At 41.2% G+C, this 18,462-nt stretch overlaps 2 protein-coding genes and 1 long non-coding RNA gene across 4 annotated transcripts in view; 2 read left to right on the forward strand and 1 right to left on the reverse strand.

Moving 5' to 3' along the window:
- The window catches only part of LOC123983506 (protocadherin-15-like), a 216,791-nt gene extending 213,543 nt beyond the window's left edge, over positions 1-3,248 (forward strand). Inside the window, exon 38 of the mRNA XM_046069766.1 lies at positions 1,803-3,248. Within this exon, the coding sequence (XP_045925722.1) occupies positions 1,803-2,573 (771 nt within the window). The 3' untranslated portion in view covers positions 2,574-3,248. The remainder of the gene's footprint in view (positions 1-1,802) is intronic.
- A 3,322-nt stretch (positions 3,249-6,570) lies between these two features.
- LOC123982493 lies at positions 6,571-18,322 on the forward strand. Its single transcript, XR_006827986.1, has 2 exons — positions 6,571-6,644; positions 17,563-18,322. It is a non-coding gene; the product is annotated as an uncharacterized LOC123982493 (long non-coding RNA).
- Positions 11,138-18,462, reverse strand: part of plce1 (phospholipase C, epsilon 1) — a 98,828-nt gene continuing 91,503 nt past the window's right edge. For both annotated transcript variants that reach the window (XM_046068031.1, XM_046068030.1), the window contains exons 39-44: positions 17,824-17,952; positions 17,516-17,713; positions 17,042-17,239; positions 16,729-16,941; positions 15,818-16,023; positions 11,138-15,044 (exon numbers count right to left, since the gene is read on the reverse strand). In XM_046068031.1, the coding sequence (XP_045923987.1) occupies positions 15,856-16,023; positions 16,729-16,941; positions 17,042-17,239; positions 17,516-17,713; positions 17,824-17,952 (906 nt within the window). In that variant the 3' untranslated portion in view covers positions 11,138-15,044; positions 15,818-15,855. The remainder of the gene's footprint in view (positions 15,045-15,817; positions 16,024-16,728; positions 16,942-17,041; positions 17,240-17,515; positions 17,714-17,823; positions 17,953-18,462) is intronic.

Raw genomic sequence — 18,462 nt, forward strand, 5'->3', positions numbered from 1 at the left:
CCCACACAGGTAGCCCCACTGCATCTGTTACAGACAAGCACGCCAACACCGAATCTGATACAGAAACACAAAACAGTGACTCTGACTCAATAACAGAAATGGAAGAGGGAACGCCTGACACAGGCAGAGAGTCAGAGAGTGGAAGCCACTATGAGGAGGGAGAGGGGTCAGAGTCTGAGAGGGAGTCAGGGTTAGCGAGTGAGGACGAAGGGGAAGAGTTGAGCAGAAAAAGCTCGAAGGGTAGTGTTAGTATCAGTTCGGCAAGTAGCAACAGTATTAGTATTAAAAACAGAAGCAGTGGTGCCAACTTAAAGAGAGAAAGCAGGCAGCGAGAGAGGAGCAGCCACTTTACAGTTTGTAGTGCGAGGCCCCAAACGTCTAGACACTCCCGCTCTTCACATGAAACAACAGAGGAAGAGAATGAGGAATCAGGAGAGGAGGAGGAAGAGGCGAAAGGCGCTGGGTCACGAAGGTCTTCGTCGAGCAGGCAAGCCACAAAACACATCAGCTCAGGCGTGATCGACACCTCGGACGACTTGTCACCCATCGTCGAGGACACCGAGGAGGAGGAGGAGGAAGAGGAGAGAAGCAGCGGCCATGGCGAGGACGAAGAAGAAGGGGATTTGGAAAATGAGTCGGCCGATTGAAATGCAGATGAGGCACGCGAAAGATTAAATTCTTTGCCACTAAGTAAGATCTCGTGAAAATGCCTGGTTTGGGTGTGCAGTCATTACCTGGGTGGAATTTATTAGTGTAATCTCTCTCTCACCCTGTTTGCTGTGTGTTACATTCGCAGGAGTTTAAATTGCATGCATGTCCTCTGCTGCCCTCTCTGAGTATCTCCTTTTTCTAACCAGCCTATCTCCTCTCCTCTCCTTCGTCTGTCTTGCCTTCTTTTGTAACAGCTCTAGCGCACTTGTGGAAGCGGTCGACCGGTTTACGTCCGGTTTACGTCCAAGTTGACTTGTCTCATTTTCTTTTTGTGAAAGTGCCAAGCTGCGTATTTCTCTGCTGCTGCGGCTGACAGATTGTTAATAATCACTGACCTCTCTTTGTTGTGCTAAAGGTTCGCTCAAGCTTTTTTTTATTATTCATTCCTTTTTCTGTGTCTATCATTCTCCCTGTATCAGTCAGTTCTTCCGGTACCTGTTATCTGCAGGGGAAAAGATGTTTTCTTTGTGACGGTGAACGTATCCTTTCTTCCATACTATCGAGGTTAAATGGAAAAACTGAGGGTTATATTGTGCACTTGCAGGTCAGTTATTTTGATAACAGCTTCTGTCCTTCAAAAGAGTGTGTGTGCACAGCAGTGTTTGCTCTCACCTAACAAAGAGGAGGTTTTACTTTCCTAGTGTTTTATATTATAAAGAGTTACATCCAATATCGGGTTTAATATTCATAATATTATAAAAGCATTTCCTCAGTGCTTTCTGTAGATGAAATGCTAAGCAACACATGATGAAAAGGCTGCTTTGAATTGCTATCATACAGAATAAAATATCTGGAGCAAACACTGCTGCACTAACCGGCCTTTGCTGTGTATAATGTGTTTGCAGTGTGAGTGAAAGTGCTACTTCTAGTTTTGTACATATCTTGATTACAGGACAAACTGAAAATGGTCGCAAATGACATAAGAGCTTACAGAACCTTAACGTGAGTTGAAAATGTTTCTCTTGAACACTGAACACCCAAATTTAACACCCACATGTTCTGGTAAGCCTCGTCCACACAAAGACGCGTCACTTAGGAGATGCTTTTTGACTCAACATCAGAATTTTAATGATCTATCTGTGTTTTTCCAGCACGGCAGCAGAAAACGTCGGATCAAGTTGGTGGTGGACCGCGAATATGAGACCAGCTCCACCGGTGAGGACAGCGTGCCAGAGACCCAACGCAGCCGCTTAACCTCCACCCTAAACAGCCATGCTAATGTTAACGGCAGCATCTACATGGCCCAGAATGGCTCCATCATCCGCACCCGACGCTCAGTGAACACCACAGGCCCCCCCCACACACACGGCAACACGAACAACAACCTGAAACTCACTTCCCCTGTCTTGAGCTCCCGGCTGGCCAAGCACTTTAAAAAACTAGACAAAATGGCTGCCACGCTGGAGGAAAGGGTTCCCCTGAACAGCCCTAGAACAGATGTTGGGTGCAAGACGCTGCGCACCTTCCAAAGTCCAGGAATGGCCGCCTCTGCCACAGCCACTTCCCTTCTCTCTAACACTGACAACAATAAAACGCCAAATGTGTTTAACACGCGACAATCCAGCGTTTCTTTAGGTTCAACCAGCACCAGCAACACGGGCACTGAGAGTGTGGCATCTAAATTAAACCTACTCAAAGCGGCGCACTGTGGAACAGACCAGCCCCAGCAACCAGCGGAGAGAGAGGAGCTGAAAGAAGGCGAGAGAGAGTCGAAGGTAGACAGCAGTAACGACGAAGACACTGAAGATGGACTCTTAATGAGGGAGACGTTGGAGTGCCCGAGTGACAGAACGCAGTCGGATGAGGAGGAACTCTGGATGGGCCCGTGGAACAGCCTCCACATACCCATGACCAAACTCTGAGTGATTGTGACCGCACTGTGCTCGCTCCATATTGCCAAGATCATTAAAGCATTCAGACATTATTTCTGTTCATTAGTTGTGGAACTAATGGGGAAGCTCCAGTCCAATTAAATGAAATCTAATTAGCAGATTGGTACTCAGTTAAATAGTGAATTAGCATATTATGGTATTCCAACTGAATTTCATTAAGATGTCAGATTCCTCACATATTGACTAAATTAAGTTAATTTATTTTTATTCAAATTTAGATGATAAAATTTTATTTTAAAAAAAAGAACAAGTAACTTCTAATTGGTTATTTGCCAGTTTAGTTAGTAAAATGTCTGTTTTGTAACTGCTCACTATACCAATCAGAGCATCCCTTAAGCCCAACTGATCTCAGAGCTGCAACACCTTCGGGGAAACTGGACCTAGAGTGAGATGACTTGTTATATTTCTACTTTGCTAAGAGATAATGAAGAAAACGTGAGGAAAAAAACAGTCTATGAACTTTTTATGGCCCTTTAAGCGCCTGGTGTCCCTGTATGGAACCGCACTTGTTTCATTCAGTATTATGGCTACCGGTGTTACTCATCTGACACTTTGCATCGACACATTTCTTGTGTTCAAACTTGCCTTTTTATCCTTGTCAAGTTGCTTGGCAAACTTTATCCAAATAAAAGACTATTTCATCCATTGAGACGTGGAGTTTGGTTAACTTGGTGCTGTGTTGATGTCTTGCCTGGTAATTTAGCTTAGCATAGAGACTGAAAACAGGGGGAAGCAGCTAGCCGGGCTTTGTCCAAAGGTTTGTTTAATCTCCACAAATGTAAAAATTTACAATTTGTGATTTTACGAGAGCAACGTTGCTACACCTACGCTGTTTCCCTCGGTTTCCAGTCTTTATGCTGAGCTAAACTAACAGGCTGCTGGCTTCAGCTTCATATTCACCATATAGACAAGAGAGTTATATTGATCTTCTCATTTTACTCATGGGGGAAAAAGTGAATAAGTGTGTTACCACAAAAATGTGTAACGTTTAATAGCCTATATACAAGGGTTTTTGCCCAACAAAAAATATGGTCCTCCAGCCACTTGCACCTCTCTTGCACAAAACATATACTTTTTACTGCATTGATCAGCAGTAATCACTTAAAATTTTGGAGGATCCTGATTGTTAGGCCCTAATCTCATTCTAAAACTATCAATTCTTGTTGGTAAGATGTATAGACACACATTAACCATGAAGGAGAAATGCAGATGAAGGGGATGAAGCAGATAAAAGCTTGATTACAGACTGTGAGAGTCAGAGAAGTTTTCCACATGTTTTCATTAGCATTTTGTTTGTCATTGATTAGCCTGAGGAGGCTATTTGAACTCCCCTCATCCCACTGGATCCCCGAGAGCTCCAATTAACAGAGCCCGTGGCTCCTTCTCCTTTCGTCAAAGTTTATCATTGTAAAAGGTGGCAGAACTTTTTAATTGCGTGCCACATTACAGTGAATTGTTTTATTTGAAGTCTGAAAGAAGCAGGGCCATTAAGCTTTAGAATTACCGGGTTTTAAAACTCACATTTAATTTGATGACTGCATAATTTTGCATTAGGGACCCAACAGAGGAAGCCACACCGGTGGTGATATTTGAAACTGAGTGCTCCTTATTACCCGGAATTAGCGGACTGTACCGAAGAGTAATATTTTAAACAGTTTCTGGAAGGAAGGGCACGCCTGAGCCGCTGCACCACTAAATGAGCTGATTATGTCACTGATTCCACTGTGTTTTATTGGAGGAGATAGCAGACTGAACACGGCTCATTAATCTCTTACACGGGCAAGAAAGATTTGGTTAGTGGCTAAAATCATCTCAATGTTGAAAAGGGGCATTTACCTAAAAACCAAAGCTGATTCACTACGTGTGCCTCATCCTAAATCCACTTTTTAAGTTTGCTGACAGGTTGCATGATCAAACAAATGTATAGACACAGTTACACACTATTCTTCCTTTCTTCTTTTGTTTCGACAGGTTTTTATATGGTTTCATTCACGCATCAGATAAAAAAATGAGAAGCTCCAAAATATCCTGCTATTTAGCACTTGGTGGTGCATTTGTAGCTGTTTGTTAGGGGCCTTCTTCACATTTTGACTCATTGTAGTACGAGCACAGGTGTGACTAATAATAATACCAATGGCTCAGTAATATTGTTGCCAGCATGCACAAAACCAGGACCTGGAAACGGAGACAGCTGAATGGAATTCAGCCGTCATTAACTGTATCATTTATACCCTTTCTTTTCCTACATGTCAAAATGCCTTCTGTAAAAAAAGGTCAGAGGTGTGGACTCGTCACAAGACTGTAGTCATGAATCTGAGGACTTTATACCAATAAAGCAGAATCATAAACTGCAACTTTACTTTGACTTTAACACCAGTGACTTGTGACTTCAGTTGGACTTCGGTTTTTTGACTTGGAATGACTTGATGTCTATCAAAGATTTTCATTTTAATGTAAAACAAAAATATTGCTGACAATACTTTAAAGTAATAAATGAAAATATAAAAAAAAACATTCAGTATTTGTGTAAATGTACTGTACCTTTTACCGTTTAAAAAACTGCATTACATTTTGTGAGGGATGCGTAATGACTTATTTAGAACTCAAAACAACACTCAATTGGTTGTTCAAAGTTGACCCTCTAAAGTGAGATTAATTTGCTCTGAATGGTTAAATAAAGACTTTTTTGAACTGAAAAACATGATTGGCCACACGACTCCATCACTGTAGTTACGTTCACTCCAGCAGGCAATGTTTGCGTTCTGGAAAAAAATTGTTTGTTGCAATGCGAAACGATTTGCAATTATAGCTGCAAGCAGCATTGGGCGGGCCCTCGCACTTGTAGCTTGTCGAGGTGGGAAGTAGCTGCATTGGAGATACTGGAGCTCTGGAACTTCGCCTCCCCGCCAAGGATACGCCATTGAAGAAAAACTCACGCACTTCACATCATATCGTCAATGTGTTAAAGGAGACCTATTATGCTTTTCCACATTTTATGACTTATCTTCAATGTTACAATGTTGGATGTTCATGTTAAACATTGCCAAAGCTTCAAATAATAAGGTTAAAGTATTTAAAAGAAATTCCTGTGAGCAAAAACCTCAGATTTCCTTCTGTTCAGAACACTCTTGTTTTGAACTGTTTTTCTACCAATGGCCCCGTTCTACGACATACGGAGCCAGACGGAGCCGGTATTCCATATATGGTAATTTGCTCTGCACAGCAACGGCACAGCAACGGCACAGCAACGCTCAGGCGACAACAACAGCCTGGTAACATGCTTCAGGTCTTGGCCAATCAGAAGACAGTGAGCATTTACAGCTTGTTTCAGACAGGGGCTGAAATGAAGGCCTACAAGAAGACTCAGTATAAGACAAAAACTGATTTTTTTTAAACTTTGAATCATGCAAAGCTGCCATACAGGAGTCACAGAACTACAATATAGGACTGGAAAAGCAATATAATAGGTCTCCTTTTAAGAGTTTTCTGAGATAGTTTTGAAGTAGATATAGCCAACCTGCAAGAAATGGTTCATCACAGCATGAACTAGTCACTTCCTGTTGCCAGCAGGTGGCGCTGTGACTGAGTTAATTTTGGCTTGTGTTCAGGGCGGGACTCTTGTCAAACGTACAGTTTGGTGCAGATGTGAGAATGTAAACTGAAGTTACAACAACTTCCTGTTTCATGGTGAATCGTAGATTTTGGACGTAATGCCACAGGCACGCCGTTCCACAAAAACTCACCATTTGTACAACTTTTAATTGTCAATGGGTTTAGAGTATTCGGACCACCTTCTTTTTTTTTCATACTGCACATTGTTGCAGCTCCTCTTGTCACCCTGTGTTGAAGGCTTTGTTTTAGCTATGGAGTGATACATCTTGTCTCTACATGATCTTTGTTGGGAGTTGCACATGCGCAGTTCCTAGTTAAGGACTACTAGCCAATCAGAAGCAGAGAAGGCCGGACGGTGAGAAGCAAACTCGGCTGGGTTTTAGCTGTCCATGTTGCCACCAGCTGGGCTGGAACAAGAGTTTCAGAGTGGTGAGTTATTAATCTGTAACAAATGTATCTTTCATCCATAAAGTTTTAACTGAGCTCTGTCTCCACGTCACAGTTACAACTTTATGTCCACTGACTGCCTGGAGAGTGACTAGTGTTTGGAAGGGAGAGGAGAGGTGTGTGCTGCAGCTCTGTGTTTTTACACTGGTGTTTTTGAGGGCGTGTCGGAGTAACATTAGCCGCTTGGCGAGCGTTATATGCAAGGGGGTAAGCCAGAGATCGGACAGTGAAGCCGACCAAAGCCTGCATTGAGGGATCAGGGAGGGATCCTTGTAGGCCCAAAAATGAGGTCAAAACTCTTTGACACCGCATTGCACATGAGAGATGTAACCCTATTGCTGAGACAATAAACTCTCTGCAATCAAAAAAGCTATCAGAGCAATCAGAGACGCTGCCTTGGTGTTTGGAAGGTAAACCTTGAAGGTAGGCTGATTAAACAGTGACGATCCGAGTCAGACAAACATACTGAGCCATGAAACCTTTTGTTGCGACTTGCGCAACGTTCTGCAAGGGGTTTCGAGGTTTGGGCTGCTTTCGAAAAGTCTTTTTTGCTTAGGAAGGTTCCTAACTGAGTGAAGTGAACCTGAAGTATTTCAGTGGCAGCCATGATAAGAGCTGTTTGAATTCTCTAAAAGCTAAGGAAGGTGCCTCAATGCTTCCTTTCATATCTACTTTAGCATAGGGTACACCGGACCATCCTTTACGAAAGGAAAGGAGAGAATGCCATCCCACAATTCCTTGCTCCGGCAACATTTAAAGCGGCGCACATTCTCAAACTCTAATGATAAAATCCATCAACCATATTTAGCAAGATCCTTGCAATACAGAGCACATTACAATATGTAGCATGTCTACTTATGATCTGAATAAACTTATGAGAATTAATACAAAATTATGAATTTTAATATTCAGAGAATATTCATTCATAAAGCTCTCGGTTCGCACCCAGAGTCTCCGGACCTCTGTTTAGCGTTTTAATAATTATACAATTATTCACTAGAGATCAGTTAGTTAATAATCGCTCAATTATCTTAAATGAATCAGTCAGTCTCACATCAAAGGGGTAAATTCTCGTGACTGGGACTTGGAGGTAGACAATACACACACACAATTCCTGTGATTCACACGGGCAGCTAATGAACGCAAGCTATGAGTTTAAGTGTTAAAGATAATCTATTAACTAACTATTGGACATCACTGATCACAGAATGCCTTGGTTTGTGTTATGTCGTTTCTCCCAGCCGGGTTGCTGGTCGGCGGCCTCACGCTGGCGGAGTTCCGTGTGTTCTCGGTTAGGATGGCTTAAAGGCCTCGGCCGGTCGCATTCTCTGCCAGGGAATTGCTCCAATGGTCCGTCTTTTGTCGGCTTATTGAAGAAACTTGCAGCCCTGGCTCGCGTTAGAAGTTTGGTCGTCCTTTGTTACTGCTGGCGGCGGGCCCACGTGGCCGGGTCCGGGCGTCGTTGGGAGCAGTGTGAGTTAGCTCGACGAATAAAGCTTAAAAAGAACTTGGTTGTTCTTGAATTAAAATTGTGTAACTTAACGGACTGATAACTTTTAACAAAAACAAACCAAAGAAAATAAAAAGCATGTAAGTTGCTGGGAACGAGGGAAAAAGTCGAGCGGCGCTTCGCGTGTGTGGCTTGAAACGAACAAAGAGCCTTCGCTGCGCCGGGTCGAACTTCTTAGGGCGTTGCCGGGAGAAGGAGCACGCTGGGCGCATGTATGAAGTATAAAACGTTTAAAGCATTAGTTAATACTAAACAGACAGTGATTACTAGGGAATAACAGGGAGGAATTAAGACAAAACAAAAAGATCAAATTAGGGAACTCTTCAAGATTAATTTCTTATGGTTCTCTAGTTTTCAAACATCACTAAAGGGGTAACAACAGGGTCATTACTACTAAACTACCACTGCTCACTTAGCAAGGGTTATTATTTAAACAGAACAAAAACAGTTTATAATGAAACCTTTGTTGGCTGAAGAAGGCAGAGGTTGTTATTGTCTCCCCTTTTGCATTCCTGGCTTATCACATTTGCACATCGGCTAAAGAAAGAAGGGAGTGGTGTTTTATGGCTCAGCCGTTCTGTGGGAGAAAGAGTCAGGTTGAGGCCGGATGGGTGGTACTTTTGATGTCCGGAGGTGACCTGTGGAGAGAGAGGGATCGGACAGCCCCTTTGCTGTGTCTCTAGTGACACCTTTACAGCGAGAGGGGTTCACTAAGGCTCTTTGAATACACAGTCCTTAAGAGATGCATGTCTGATTGAGTCTCTGCAGATCCTTACCAAACCCCAGGCAATGTCTCTAGTTTTTGCATGTCAAAAGGCCAACTCCAGGGGAGGAAAACTTCCCCCCCTTTTTGGCATTATCTGACCTTACCTCCCTTTTAAGGTGAGAGGCTGGTTGATCCACTACAGATACTTTAATAAGAATCACAATTACCTTCTTTCTTTTGGCTTTTTTGTAATCTAATACTGTTTCAACACCGTTTTATGTTTCGAGTTGTTGAAATAAGCATTAAGTGTTTTCTACAATAAAAAAAATAAAATAAACCAACCATGACAGATAAAGGAGGTTGATCGCCATGTAAGTTACCATTGGCTATTAAGCCTTTTCTCTCGTATGCCATAACTTGCTAATATGCATATAACTGTCAACAATAACTGACACCCATGCGAACTGTCTTGTAACGTGATCAAAGTGAGGATAATGTTGCAGCGTGTAGCCTCATGTTATGTACTGCAGCCTTTAGCACATTCATCTTACTTCAGTCACAGATGCCGACACCCTCGCCTTAATAAAGGCAAAGATCAAGCTGGATAACCTCTACAGTAGGCGTTTCCCACACACTGATGTATTTGGGGCGGCCTGCCACATTATCAACGCTGATTTTCGATTGATTTTACTATTTAAAATGGGTAAAATCGTATTTGATGACAGAGCGCTGCACAGCGCATATATTCTCTCAGCATCTCCTCTCACCCCTTCGCTCCCTCTCTCTCCCTCTCGGCAGTTAGCCTACGCTGTCATTCTGTGGTAAACACTGTATTTACATACAATTGGGGCAGGCATTCTCAATGTGACAACCCTGTCCATTATTTAGTGACTGGTAGGCTACCTTACCTGCCTTTTTGCTATCTTGGTTATTAAGTAATATATTCCACCGTGTTGTCCACCTTTAGATGGCCTGCATTACAACAACACGGGGCGCAGTGTCAAAGATGCGCTTTTTGTAGTCCATCTTCAGAACACTGTAGTTTCATCACGGCAGGTCACGTCAGTAAAATCCGCAATCGCATAATTATGTGGTTAGAAAAGAGCAGTCAGATTCTCTTAGACCCGCCGTCCTCTTTTCCTAAGTCCTTGCGGATTCTCCTTCACATCTTTCCTTGACCTCGATGGAAAACGTCATGAGGTGGTTAGGAAAGGAGATTTTTTTGACTTTTCGGATGCAGCCATGTTTTCTCCGTTTGGTGGGCGTGTCTTAGGTGTTACCCAATCAGCTGCGACAAGTTTGTAAACACAACGGTGTTAAAAAGGCAAGAAAATGCAGTGCGCTTGTGTACACTGCAGGGTGTTGAAGGCCCACAGTTTCTGTTGGAAAAAACGTTTTGCTACGTTTTGTCGCGCTGAACTTGCTCCTGTTTTCAAGCAGTTCAGAGCAGTGTTCTCTGTGGGGTGGACTTTGGGCTTTTTCACTTTGCAAACCTATTATATCCACAAAAAAGTTATATAACTCAATAAAATAGAGGGGAAAAAGCCAAAAAGCGTAATACCACCTCATTAAAGTAGGGAGCCTGTAAATCATCCAAAAATTAACATAAAATTCAAATTGGCTGACTTCCTGTTGGGATTAGGGCATTGCTCCAAGATGCTTTTTGGTACGTCTGGACATGATACACGTGCCACAGAAACTATGTATATGTAGGTGAAACGTGCGGCGGGGCTGCTTCGTTAAAGGTTACTTCCTGTTGCCAGCAGGTGGCGCTATAGCTTTGAGTGAGCTTTGAGTATTAGGGGCCGAGCATTTTTCATGCTAATAACTAGCATCTGAACACAAAGCAGAACTATAGCAATGCTGAGAAATGTCCTCTTGATGTGGCAGGCCACGAAAAACTATTTTCCTATCTTTTGCTCACTCTGCACTAGCGTTCCACTGACCTGACTTTTTCAGTCCCAATACCAATACCTGGCCTTCAGCCAATGCAGAGTACTGGTCCGACACCAGTGTAAAACGAATAAGCTGTTTTCCTCACTGTGAGGAAGACACTAGAAATCATACTTTTATGTGCAAGGCAACAGCAGGCATGACTTAAACATTGCTTTCTAACAAAATGCAGTGCTATCTCTCCTAGCAAAATGGTTGAGTCTTAACGGCGCACTGCTTAGAACAAAATAATGAACAAACTTGGGAAAAGAAAAAATTATGAGCCAGTGGTGCGTGAGCTGAGACATACAAACACTTTAAACACTGTTAAGTATTTGTATTTTTATTGTGATCCTAGTATATGACAAATCCACCAATTCTCATCCATTTAAAAATTCAAGTAAATAGACAAATGTTCACTTGACAGCCACATCATAACACGGATAGTGGATGTTAAAGGGTATACTGCACATCTTATGGAAACAACAGAGTGCTGAAGATGAAACATTAGCCCACAGTCAGCAAACACAGATTTCATACTCAGTGGATATAATGAATATACCCAAAAAAAGATTTGACAAAGAACTGTCAGCATTTGTCCAATTTATGAAAACTCACATAAGACGTTGCTGTGTACTGCAGAATAACATGCCAGAAATATGAATACAACGCTGAGTATTTTACACATGAAGTCAAACATTTTTTTTTTACCTATCTTATCTAAATAAGTTTGAGCAAAGTTAGGACAGAAGAGAGTTTCTCCTCTTACATATTGAAATAAATAAAAATAAAACACTTAAAACTACTTACAGGAAATTATACATAGACGACGACAGATAATTGCCAACCAGGGCTTCACATTAAAATAAATAACATCCAAACACACATTTGTCTCACGTTAAGAAATATTACATTCAGAAATGAGGTCTACAGGTTAGAAAGAAGGAAAACAAAGAACACACAGCTCTGTCTGAACGGTGTTAGGATGTGACGAAGCTCCCGCAGATTATACATTTACAACTTAACAGAAAACGTCCCTTTCTGTTTAAAGTCAGTGTGGATTTCATATCAGCTGGCATCACTTTTATCCAGCATTGTCTTTGTAAGTAATCACCAGTTTATGAAATATGATCTCCTTGCATAAACATGTTTCACTTCATAAACCAAATTGCAGAGTGGACAGAAGGATTACAGCGACTACTATATCAGCTTAACTCTTATCCTTGACAGACAGTCGTGGTTTCTTGGATCACAAGCGGATCTACCTTCATTACCATAAAGGATCGTCCTACTGCCATACCATCTCTGCCTGTGAATGATCAGTTTTGACTAAGTGACTATTGCACTAAAATTCAAACATCGTTACTTGGCACTGCGCAAACTTTTACTAAAAAGACAAATTAAAGTAAGAAGACAAACAGTCCAATCTTTTTGTGGAGTGTGGCTACATTTGCCTATAAAATATATTCAAACATTTTAAACAACATTATACTTGGTGTCTTAACATGAAGTTTGCAGGTTTTAGAAAGCTTCTGATGCCAAATTTCAGTCTGCCAATTACAAGTTTTATATTGTTTAAGTGTTATATTTATTCTTAATTATAGTGGGTTCAGAACACTTTTCTTTAAATTTGATTCAGGAAATAAAGTTTGTCTCTATAGTGTTTGGTAAGCCTAAATACACATTTTGTGTAAGATTCTTTTCATGTCACAAATCAAGACCAGCTGGTATTTACTGTAGATTTTAAACTCTCAGTGAGATCAGTGTGACTACACTAGAGGGAAGATCTACGAATTAACAAGTGAAATGCCTAATAAAACAAAACTATGTTCTAAAGAGACAAAATACACTTTAAAACATATGGAAATGTTACACATCAAAACAGAAAAAAAGGGGAAAATTGGCCCCAAATAAATGAAGTTTTAGTCAATTCTGAAAAAAACACAAAACTGAAATGAGCATTTAGTTATAAAGAAAAGTCTACAATCAATACTATCTATAAAGATCCTGCATTCAAAATCAAGGACAGTAAATGTAGGTTAAATGCAATTCATTCAGTTGATATTTTAGTGTGGGGAATTTCAAATTGGGGCTCAGACTACACGGCCATTTCAGTTTGACAAAGACAATCCAAACTTTTATCTTGTGCTTTGCTCCAAAATAAATTTGCAACTGGGCTGAAATTCAAAGTAATAAATATGATGATCATAACAATTTTTAAAAGTCATTTTCAACCATCTCATAACAATAAAGTCTGTCTGTCAACACAAAAACTCTGATGACAGCAGAAGTTAAAAACAAATGTGCAAAATGCTGTTTGAAGAAGACATGGCTGTGTTTCTCCAAAGGGTCTTAGTGCTGAATTCATCATCATTCTGCTCAAATAAAGGAGGAAATATGTTTTGTTTTAGCTATTTTTCCTCATAAAAGTCCTTCTCACAAGTGTTTACATTTTTCAATTTAGCCAAAATGTCTTGTTAGCACTATTAGCATTAGGGCTGAGTCCTAAACCTCAATACTTTCAACTGCCAAGGACCGAAACCTGGAATCAAATGTCTGCTCAAATTTGTGCTCTTTTTCTTTGAGATCATTTTGGTTCCAAATCATATTTATTTTACTTTAGTAAAGATCAGCCACTTGTGTTTAGGTAACGTTTAACTTTTGAGAGGTTTCGACTCTTTTCTTAAACGAACAGAGTTTTATAGAAAAAGACATGTTCAAATTACTCACAGTGAGCCACTGAATTTACATGACTATCAAAACATTTCAAACCCAGCCCTTGTGTAACTATAGGTATGTATTTTGTAAAAATGTATTAATTTGGTTGGCAAGTTAAGATGCTTGTTGACGTAATTATTAGTGGACAATAATGACAAACATACTTTGTGAAACCAGCCACTGATGATCCTGAAAATTACCAAAAGTTAAAGGCAGTGTTACAACATTTCAAGGCAACATAGAAGTTCAAATTTATATTGCCTTAAAATGCCGCTCCTGTATTATCACCTTTATGGCAAAGACAGCAGCATGCAAGAGATCGCCTAAACTGTTGTTGCTAACATTACAGAATATCTGAATAGACTGTCTCACTGTGTTGTCTTTTTGCCCGTCTGCACTGCCCAACGTGTGCCCTTACAGTACTGGTGAAAGTGGAACAGTAAGAAAAGAACCAAACAAGCCAGCTTGTCAGCCTCCTTCACAATGCCCTCTGCCAAAAGAGCCCATACCTGAGAAAGAGAGAAGAATTACTGTTTCAGCCCTCGTCCTCTCCTACATCTCTCCTTCCATTTTGCCAAGCAGACCTCCCTATGTCTGCTGTGTGATACCAGAAAAAGGGGAGTCGTTTAGAAACTTACTCTGAACCAAATACATGATATAGTCATCCAATAGCAAATCTTAGCCAATGTTAGCACATAGAACATCAAATCTACAGCAGGACTATATCTGAATTTCTTCTTAAAAGAATTGTGGTTGACTAATCTGATTCAATCCAGAGGCCATTTTGAAGCACTCCTACTTTTTTATTTTATCTATATTTTGGGAGATAAAAAAACTGGCACATCTAAAAGCTTCCTACTCAGGGAAGTGTTCCTTTTAGTCTCATAAATTCCTCCTATATATTGGGAAGAGAATATGCTTTTTGTGTCCCTGATCACATTCCTGATGACTTCAATTACAACAGCTGCCTCTGGTGCTCTTGACTCCCTGTGGAGCAAAACTACAAACAATAAACCAAGTAGAGCCAGAGCTACCCGCCCACACCGGGTGGGATTTCCAATCAAAACATCTGGATGAAACTCCTGTCCATCATTCAACCAAGCAAAGGGGCTGAACATCGGTCACCTAACCCATAAACGGGGCTTGGACTGAATCCTGTCCTCTACTTGTTCAACTAACACAAGCATCAGACTCCTTCAGGACTTAGAGGAGCATATCGCAGAATTCCATGGTGTGCAGGACCCTCGCTGAAACCCTTCGCCCTTCTTGGAAAGGAGAATCCTACAGGTTTAGAAGTAGTCGACCCAAGTCCTCTCTCTCTGTGGACTTCATTTGTGGATCTTCCAGTTCCTGAGGAGGTGAAGCGTCCAGGCTGGGGGGGTCAGAGAGGAGGTGGGCAGGTAGACAGGTTGAAGTTGCGCCCTAGAGGAGGAAGAGGAGGCCTGTAAGAACCTTCCTGCCCCCACCCTGCCCTCCGCCACCCACGCCTTCAGACCTTCAGCTGCAGACAGATACCCTGCAGAGGATCACAGATTAGGAATTTAAAAGCAGCACCAAACTGAGGCATAAAAACACAACATTTACTTCAATCACAATCAACTGTTGTCACACTGTGCATGAAATGTTGCTGCTAATGAAGTGTTAGATTATATGAGGTGGACATAATGTAAACGATTCACTGGACGGTAAGAAGTGTTTGTCAGCTCACTGCACACACTGTTTGTCCATATTGTCCATCTTTCTATTTTAGTATATGTTGTACTAAATTGTCTAGATTGATCTGCACTTTTTCACAGATGATTCTTCTTCTTCACTCTGGATTGGGGTTACATAAGAACTATGTTAGATCAAACATAGTTTTAGGGCCACTGCAAAACAAAAAAATAATGTGTGAAGAATAAAGCTGAAAGAAAAAAGTAATTTTTTGAAAACAATCGTGTAATACCAGTTTTAAATAAAAAAGGGGGTTAAAAGGGTTCTGAATTAATTTGGTATTTGGTTGAGACAATACCTAAAGTCAATATTTTACACTACATGAACCTAACTCAGACCCTGAAATGTTGTGAGAGAAAATGTGAGTTTCATGCATTACCAGCGCTTCAATAAATCCCCCAAATTCAACCCCAGACCTTCTCAATTCTAGTTGAGTCACGCAATCCAAATCAATTCTATACATCTGCTGGCACAATTAGTATTGAGAGGTGCAACACACAGTGTACTCAGTTTATGCATTTCCATTATTAAAAAAATGAAACAGTGATGTTAGATGTTAGAGACAACATACGGTACCTCTGTTGCCCTTCCATGCACAGACAGCAGTGTGAGCCTCACTCCTGGAGCTCTGTCAGAGCCACACAGCATGCAGCTCTATCATCCTTACTCTGAGCGGGAGCGTCCACTCCACCGCCAGTCGTCATGCTGCGGCTGCGACTCGTCAGCTTCTTCAGCTCGCTGGTGAAGGAAATGACTTTAGTCTTTTTGTCTTCCCGCACCACCTGGAAGCAGAAGTACATTCATGTTACTGAAAAACATAAAACAACAGACAGAAATGTTCTTACCAAAACATACATTTAATCCTTTTTTTTTCCTCCAGTAACTTGGACTCTTTTGCTTCCTTTAATGTACTCAAGAATTCTATGTTTTGCCATATCCATTTCCCTCCTCATTCTGTCTTAATTATTCAAAAAGAAAAAAACGAAACAGAAATTATAAAACGCACTTAACCTTTATTCAACGAGGCAGCTCATTTAAACACATTCTTACTTACAAACGTGTCAGCACAAAATGGCCTCGAGTGTAAGAGGATGATTCATCAATAAATAGTGACATACATACAACATATAAAAATTAGAACAAGATGAACAGACACAACAATAAACAGTTAATCACACACAGAGCAAAAAAGCACATAACAGTTACAAACAAGGGAAGCAGCGACAGGTTAAAAGCACATACAGGTGTTAAAACACAACAGCATGGATTCACTGAGATGTGAATGAACAGCGTGTTAAAGAGTTCTTGCACATACAAAGTCATAATGTTCAAGCTGTTAGTTAAGCAATTTTCAGTCAGCGTTACAAAACTACAATAACAGGAAAGGAAACATGCTGGAAGGAAAGACACAATGCTTGTAAAAATAATATGAAATAAAAACGATTAAGGATCTAGCATTGAAAATCAGTCTCCATGTTTAGAGCTACCTGCTCTTTGAGTTTAAGAATGAACTTCCCAGCGCCCCGCCAGCGGCTCTGAGCTTGATAGACGCACTCGTGATCCAGCAGCACCCGCTGCAGGGGCTTGGCGGTGGAGGACTTCTTAGAGCCGGCCTCCTTGGTCACTTCCTCCATCAGGACATAGTCACTTGGATTTGGGTTACATAAGATACTGTAGGAATACTTGGCCTTTGACAAAGTCTGACCAAGATAGAGAGTGCACGAGAGACAGGTTAAGCCACTTTAAGGTCAGAATACACGTCTTGGAAAGTTACAGTGGCGTATTCTTGACTCTCCTCACCTGCTGTATGATGTCCTGAGCAGTGCTGTAGCGTGGGGCCTTGATCACAGTGTGAGGCTGCTCTGGTGAAACTTCATGGACCTGGACGAAGAACATATCGTCCTCTCCTCCTCCCCCACCTCCTGCTGCTGTTACTTCTCTACCTCCCACAGTCACCTCCTCCTCTCCCTCCAGCACCGTGTTCCTCTCATTTAAGTTCTGCAAGAATAAAACCACATACAGTAAAAATATGTAGCTAAATCCTAATGTAAACCACCAGACAACCACAAGAGGGAGCCATAGTCTACATGATAGGTCACACTTGTAGCATGCTATAAGCATGTTATCAAGGGCTTTTTGTGGTAGTAATGACATTTACAGTATAGTTCTACATTATTCAACAGCTAAATTGAAAATTAAACTCAGTTAATACCAATAAACTCAAATAATATAAAATATACCTTTTTCATAAAGACATGAAATGTAGGTCTGTACCTCCTCTCTGGTTTTAAGGCAGATCCTTCCCACATATCCCTCCTCAGTGTTCCAGCTGGAGACCAGTCTGACCACCTCCTCCTCCGGCGCGAGAGGACGATGCTGAGCGCAGCGCTTCACCTCACTGCGCTCCTTCAACAGAGGAACCTTTTCTTCGCATAGGAAGTACTCCAACGGATTTCCTGCAGGTGCTACGACCTGTGGGGAAGCGAGAGGAGAAACACGGCGACAGTTGAAAAATGAGGGGTAAAAAAGAGGGCTACTACCACATTATTCAGGTGTCAAATGTTTATTTCTTGAGTACTAACCATGTCCAGCAGCTGTTTGGCGGTCGTCTGTTCTGTGACACAGAACACAGTGAAGGGCTCAGGACCGGGAGCTCCGTACACTGTAATCCTGTGTTGCTGCGACGTACGTTTTTCCTCCGAACTGAACAGCTGTGTAGAGAGCAGGAGAGGGGTAAGGCAGCAGGTTTCTAAGTGCCACTTTGTAAAAAACACTATAAGTAAAAGTCCTGCATTCAAAACCTTTGTTAAGTAAGTAGTAAGTCTAATCACCAAAATTTAAATTGTATCAAATGTTTTTACTTTTGTACTCAGTATGCAGAAAAATCAGCCCTTTCAGTGTTTTAGTTTTAGAGATGTTTGCAGTAGATGTTTAAGGTTAAGCTACTTTTAACTACTTTCATTGGGGACACATTAAATGATTGGACGTGGTCATTACAGTCCACAGATATAGCATTTGATTTATTGATTGTTGTTGGGAAGTAAAGGGAATTTCAACAATAAAAAATCCCTTTAAAATAAATTTCCTACCCCGGCTTTACAGTACTTGAGTAAATATACTTACTGCAGGTACATTCCACTATCAGCATTTTTGCATCTGCTGTATTTGAAGTAATATAAAAGCTGATGGCTGATGTTTTTAAAGCATAATGGAGGTGCAGA

Source organism: Micropterus dolomieu, linkage group LG14, assembly GCF_021292245.1.
Source record: "Micropterus dolomieu isolate WLL.071019.BEF.003 ecotype Adirondacks linkage group LG14, ASM2129224v1, whole genome shotgun sequence".
In the NCBI taxonomy this organism is placed as follows: Eukaryota; Metazoa; Chordata; class Actinopteri; order Centrarchiformes; family Centrarchidae; genus Micropterus; species Micropterus dolomieu.